This window comes from Condylura cristata, unplaced genomic scaffold, assembly GCF_000260355.1.
Source record: "Condylura cristata isolate star-nosed mole 26May11 unplaced genomic scaffold, ConCri1.0 scaffold00034, whole genome shotgun sequence".
Classification (NCBI taxonomy): Eukaryota; Metazoa; Chordata; class Mammalia; order Eulipotyphla; family Talpidae; genus Condylura; species Condylura cristata.
In genome coordinates this window covers 546,871-553,522 of record NW_004567135.1, presented here as the reverse complement: position 1 = coordinate 553,522, position 6,652 = coordinate 546,871, and the positions used below count along the sequence as shown (strand labels likewise).

Genomic DNA, 6,652 nt, shown 5'->3' with positions numbered 1-6,652 from the left:
GGCGCGGGCCTCGGGGCGGCGTCTCCCACCTGCCTCGCGCCCGCTGCGTCTGTGAGCGAGTTGGTGACTCGGTTGTTTCCCCGTGAGGGCAGGTAGCAGGGGTCAGCCTCGAGGTAGCTGCGCCTCTGGACGCCCGCAAGCGTGGGCTGATCCGTCCTCGCCTGGGGTTCCCGGCGCAGGCTCGGGTCTGAGTGCCACCGGCTGGTCCTGCAGCTTTCACGCCTGCAGGCTGCGGTGGGGCGCAGGTGTTTCTGGGAGGCTGCGTGCGATGCTGGCGGCCGAGGCTGCCCTTCCTTGCGTTGCGGAAAGGGAAGGAATCCACTGGGGGTGAATATCTCCTTCTGCTAGTTGCTGCTTGCTTATGTCTGAGAGGCGAGACTCAGCAGAAGGTTAGTAACGGGCAAGTGAAACTGTTAGCGCGGTCAGCAGAGAGTTGTGACGCTGTCGCATTCCAGCTCGCCCTTCTCCGTGGTGAGAAAAAGAGAAAGGACGGACAGGTGCGGCGAGAACTCTGCTGCTCTTGAGCTCTGTGGTTCTGGGGCCTGACTTAGGTATTGCGGCAGTTGGCTGTCTGCTCTCTAGCTCAAGAGTTTTATCTAAACTTGCAGGTCCAGCACGATCTTCTCTGGGTGAAGTTAACACGATTGGTCAAAAGCCGTAGAGTACATAAAGCATAGATATATAAGAAATTCCTTAAGAATTTGAAATGCTTTGACTTTGATCAGTGACCTGGGGTACCTCCAGTACAGTGGATCGTATCGTGCCGCCTTTTTTGTAAAACACAAGTATACTTGAGGCACTCCGTAAATCACACCAGTATTACTCCCATGGAGATAAAAATAACATAAGACAGGAGAAGATGAACGATAGGAGGCGAAGGCATATTTGTGGCTGGAATAATCATGACAAAATTTATTTTAAGTACTTTTAACGTATTTGAAGTAGTTAAAATCTATGATGTCCGGGCATGGATTTTGTTTTATCAAGTTGTAATTTCTGTTAAAACCTTTCGTTTTCTTAAAGTCTACATACAGATATATTATACATTAAAAATTCACTGCCCTGTTAAAAACCATTATACAGTCTACATAATGTAAATGAAGAGCTTATGTCTTTATTAATAAGTTTTCACATCTGGTGTATTTTCCCAACCGTAATGCTCATGATTATTTTTTAAAGCCAGTGGATCAGAAATGGTATAGCAATCAGATGTCTTTTTTTTTTTTTTTTAAAGATTTATTTATTTGTACATACAGAACTGGGGCACAGGCCATACGCTCAGGGGCGGCGAGAGGCTTCACCAGAGACAGAGTGGGGAACAGAACAGGCAGATCGACGAAGTACACTGCTGAGGGGAGCAGCGGGCGGGTCAGGAGAGGTCTGGCACGCCATGTGGTCACCTCCAGGGCAGGCGGGAATCGAACTCATGCGGAAGCGGTTTTAGATTCTCAGTGCTGTGCTTTAACCCGCTGCGCCACCAGGGAGGGCCAGATGTCATTTTTTTTAAAGATTGATTTATTTATGCACACAGAACTGGGGTACAGGCCAGAGCTGCGGGGGGTGAGAGGCTTCCCCAGAGACACAGTGGGGAGCAGACAGGCTGACTGAGGAATTCCACTGCTGAGGGGGGCAGCGGCACGTGGGTCACCTCCGGGGCGGGGGATCGAACTCGTGCTGAAGTGTCCGCGGCCAGCTTCGCAGTGCTGCGCCCCAACCTGCTGCGCCACCAGGGAGGGCCCAGATGTCCTTTCAGTGAACTGCAGTCACCTCCTAAGTAGAAGGCCGGCGAAGCACTCTCAGTGACCTGCTGGCCGGCTGGCCAAACAGTGAGCATGCCGGAGAATCTCGGGGCTGTCTGGGGCTTCTCTTTAAACGCTCCCCCATGCCCAGTGTATGCGTCACACTTTATGTTGAGGAACTTGTTTTTATCTGTTTAACGCATTGATGCTTATATTTTGTTCAATAATAACTTAAAATACCTCAAGCATCCTTCAGGGCTTACGGGAGTGTATAAAAGGAAACCAGAACAGTGTGTAAGTTAAACAAATGCATGTCCTCGGTAGAACATAGCAGCGTCCAGATGGTGCTTTTTTTTTTTTTTTTTTTTTTTTTCAGATGGTGCATTTTATTGCTCATCTCTTGTTTTTCTAGGCCATCTGTGTAGGTCCAGAAAACATGCAAATAATGTATCCAGCTATCTTTGATCAGTTACTGGCATTTGTAGAATTCTCCTGTAAACCTCCACAGTATGGACATCTGGAAACAAAGCACATCGCAAACGCAAAGTATAATCAGGTAATTGACTGTACCTTGTGTTTAAGGTTTCAGGACTGACAAGTACAGATCATCCTGCTTCTGGTGGACTTTCTCTCAGAAGAGTGTCACTCGCAAATATGCTTTCTTACTATGTTAACAATGTAAGCCGAAAGGCTACGATTTGGAAAACCTTCTCTGTGTGCCTTTTTTTGTGATTTTCCTTTCTCAGTGGTTTTTCAGAAAGCTTGACCTTTTGTGTAGATCTGTAGTGCATCTTTCATGGAGTTCCTTTCTTGACTGCCCAACCCGCTATAAAATGGCCTTTAATCCTTGAATCTGATCTTGCCTCAGAGAAATACCTTGACGTGAAAGGAAGAAATCTGCATGTACTGAGTCACCAGCTCGTGGTGTGAAATTTAGTCGGATTTTCTATAAAGAATTGTGTAGCCACAGCTGGCAAATTTTAATTTCTTTGGCTTAGGGCACAGATCAGTTTCTGAGTGCATGCACATGCTGATTTTGCTCGCTGGACATTGAGATCACGATTTTACGTAGTCCCAGAAGCAGTTTTATGTGTATTAACTTTTCTCATTCTGTTTGTCTTGCAACACAATGGAATCACAATAGATCCAACTATTTGCACCGGTGAGTTAAATTTCCTAAAATTGTCCTAACCTATGGAAACAGAACATATTTCCCTTTTTTTCATAGAGTTCTCTGTGTGCTTTATCCGATAGTTTTAATTTTTGCCTGGCTGAAAAGCATTCTTTCATGAAGTACAGTCACTTTGAAAACTTTGCATGTAATGTAATAGATAAGACCGAGGCCTGGACTTTAAGACAAAGAAACTTTCTCTTTAAAAAAATGTAATTTTATTTCATCTCATTTATTTTTAACGCCCTGTGGAAATGTTACTTTCTAGGCGGAATGGGTTGCCCTGAATTATGTGCCATTTGCTGAAAGGTCTTTAGAAGTAGTTGTGGATTTATACCAAAAAACAGCCTGTCACAAAGCAGTGGTGAATGAGAAGGTGCTCCAGAATATTATTAAGGTATCCCTTTTAACTTCTATAATTTTGCTTGATAATGACATTATTACTGAAATTACTCTCAGGTAACTACATACTGTCATCATACTGAGATAAATGGAAACCTGCAATTTCTATTGTGATTATCCCTTCTCCAATGTACGGAGGGTGTTTTAGAAGTCGCTTATCTAAGATCTAGGAAGGTTTGTTTTTAAAGATTGATTCACATATGCACAGAACACCACCTGGGGTCAGGCCGCCTTGTGGCGTGCTCGTCAGAGCTAACTGATCAGCTTCGCAGTAGCGTTGGCACGGCGTGGTACTGGGCACTGGCGTCCCTGCACAGGGACCACTGTCAGTCTCGCAACACCTGCCTTCTCCCTGCGGCTCCCCCGGGCGAAGGGCCCGGGGCCACCCCGCTCAGCACCCGCAGAGGCACAGCGCTGACGGCAGCAGCCTCGAGCAGCCTCGTGCGTGCTGCGGCTCACTCGCCGGCCGGCCTCTGGGGCAGCGCCTCTGCTCTGTCCGGTCTGGGCTTGGGGTTTTGCTTCTTCAGGTTCGGTCGTGTTTCCTCCTGTTCTTAGCCCTGACTTTTAGACAGCATCCCTATCCTTCATGCTGGGAAAATGAGTGCAGGAAGATCGCAGCTTACCCAGGGCTGCTGTTTACAGAACAGAGGCAGGATTTTAACCGTCGGAACCTAAGAGCTGTGAAGCCGCCGTTGTCTGTACAAACGCACATGCTGCGTTCTTCTTGCTGTGAGTAGTGAAAGTCGTACTTAGGCGTCCACTAAGTCTCATCCCGCCTTGTCTTTATTTCCACAGACCCTGAGGGTCCCCCTCGGCCTGAAGTACTCCTGCCCTTCGGAGAGCACGTGGCGGCTCGCGGTGTCCTCGCTGCTCCAGGTCCTCGCCACCGGCCTGCCGGTCGCGCGCCAGCACGCCGCCTCTGGCAAGTTCGGCAGTATGTGGCCGGAGCTGGCGAGCACCTTTGAAGACTTTCTCTTCACTAAAAGGTCAGCTTGCTCGTGTCTACACTTGCCACGCGTGGGCTTTGGGGAAACGTGTGTTCCGCGGCCGCTGCTCGAGGCCGGGTTTATCGTTGCTCCTCCGACGAGCCCTGCTGAGCCGAGTCGCTGCGTTGCGTGTACAGCGCAGCTGGGCCAGGCCCTCGCGCGCGCACGAGGCGAGCGTCTGAGCCGCGGGCCTCCTGCCCTCCGCTGCATCTCGGTGGTAAGGCAGGGCCCGCAGTGCCGCGGGGATCGCCCTGTGTATCCGTGCGGCTGGAGGGTGACTTCCTGGCAGCCACTCCTCCCTGAAGGTCTGAGTGTGCGAAACACACCCGGCTACGAGGCTGCAGCAGCGGGCCGGGGGCCGGGCGGCCTGGGGCCACCGCCCTGCCGCACGGCTGTGTGACTGGGAGTCGAGCAGCGCGGGCCCAGGCGTGCTGCTGACGCGCCTGCTGCTCTCGTGCGCACGTGATGACAGCGACGTTACCCGCTCCTGCCCCTGAGAGTTGTGCTGTAAACCAAAAGTTTACTTTACTGTTTTCAATTTTCACTTGCATGTGTTGACTGAGGGAACATTGGTTCCATCACTGGACACGTGTTTGTTTTTTACTATGTTTATGAGGTAACAGCGCCCCACAACCCTGCGTGTTTAGGAGTCCACATTGCTACCCTGGCAGATGTGTGCGTGTCTCCACACCATGCCACTCTCCAAGGCCCCAGAGTTCACTGCGCTCCTTCCGTTCTTACACACATACACCCCCCCGAGGGTTTCTTTTGGTTTGTCTTTTTGGTTCCCTTGCGTGGTTTCTTTCTGTGCCATGCGAGTGACATCGTCAGGACTTGCCTCTGTCCCTGACTCTGGGCGTTGCCTCAAGTTCTGCCCACGGGGCGCCGATGGCGAGGTCTCACTGTTGTTACTTGCTGGGGACTCGTCCCTCCTGTGTAGAGCACATCTTCTTTATCCGGTCACATAAATAGGTAATTTCTGTTGATTTTCAGATTTTTTTTTTTAAGATTGATTTGTACATACAGAACTGGGGTGCAGGCCAGAGGTTGGGAGGTGAGAGGACTCCCCAGAGACAGAGTGGGGAGCAGACCAGGCAGCTCCACTGAAACCCACTGCTCGGGGAGTAGCGAGAAGACAGGAGGGGTCTGCAGTGCCCTGGGGGCCCTCCCTGGCCGGGATCGAACTCGCGCTGCAGGGGCTGCCGACAGCTTCTAGCGCTGCTCGGGCACCGCTTGCGCCACAGGGAGGCGCCGCTCGTTGACGTTTCAGCAAGCTCACAGTACCCTTCGGAGTGTGAAAGCGACTGGTAAGGATACAAGCTGTAAGTTAAACATAAAATTGGTTTCTGAGATTAGAATATTCAGCCTGTGCACAACTGAATAATTTTCTGATTTTTATGGATCCAGTGAGATTTGAACAAATGAACTTTTCATCGTTTAGCTTATATGCTCCTCTCTGTACTGTCATAAGAACCTTTAAAAACCTGGGTAGACAAAGGTGTGTGTGTGTGTATGTTAATACGCACATGTATTTGTCATTAGAATACTATTTGTTTTCTAGCTGTTTCTAGTCGTATTTGAAATTGTATTTTACCTTTAAAAATCTAGCCCTTTTTTTTTTTTCTTTTTTAGTATGCCTCCAGATAATCTCTCTATTCAAGAATTTCAAAGAAATGAAAGTATTGATGTTGAGGTAAGGAAGCTGTTGAAAATATCCTCCTTTGGTCATTTGTGAAACCAAGTGGTGGAAATCTTGAAGCTGTAAAATATCTAAGTCAATATGTAAGTAGGCTAAGATCGGCCCAAAGCCTGGCAGCCCGCGCAGGGGCTATCGGAAGCCCTGTGTCCTCTGCGGGTGTCCAGCTGGTTTCAGAGGGCTGCAGCTGCCCAAGGCCTCTGGAGCTGGCTGGCCAGGCACTTGTCAGGCCAGCGGCTGAGCGCGTACACCCCGCTCCTAAAGTAGCGAGCAGGTGATCTGTATCATGAGCAGAGTCTAGAACAACGGAAGTTTGGTTAGGAAAGGCATCTTGATTTTTCCTTTCCCGTGGGAAAGGGGACTAAGTAAGCAAATCAAGGAGTCCAGGCCCATGGAAAGCGAGAGGCCCCGCTGCCTTTGGGCCCGCCGCTGCGGCTCAGCTTCCAGCTCTCCGATTTCTACTCAGAGCTCAAAATAACACACGTGGTGTGAACAAGCTACTTATAAAAAGGAACATACATTTTATTTCTCCCATAGCTCATTGTTTATATTTTTTAAAAAGCAATGCCAATCTTGTTCTTTTTTTTTTTTTTTAAGATTTATTTATTTTATTTATTTGTGCATACAGAACTGGGGTACAGGCCAGAGGCTCAGGGAC

At 49.2% G+C, this 6,652-nt stretch overlaps 1 protein-coding gene across 5 annotated transcripts in view; it reads left to right on the top strand.

Annotated features, from left to right (window-relative positions):
- Positions 1-6,652, top strand: part of MON2 (MON2 homolog (S. cerevisiae)) — a 58,502-nt gene that overhangs the window by 41,440 nt on the left and 10,410 nt on the right. For 3 of the 5 annotated variants that reach the window (XM_004692600.2, XM_012732429.1, XM_012732430.1), the window contains 5 exons: positions 2,152-2,295; positions 2,884-2,901; positions 3,179-3,307; positions 4,108-4,298; positions 5,931-5,991. In XM_004692600.2, the coding sequence (XP_004692657.1) occupies positions 2,152-2,295; positions 2,884-2,901; positions 3,179-3,307; positions 4,108-4,298; positions 5,931-5,991 (543 nt within the window). The remainder of the gene's footprint in view (positions 1-2,151; positions 2,296-2,883; positions 2,902-3,178; positions 3,308-4,107; positions 4,299-5,930; positions 5,992-6,652) is intronic. The other 2 variants (XM_012732431.1, XM_012732427.1) reach the window with 1 other exon arrangement.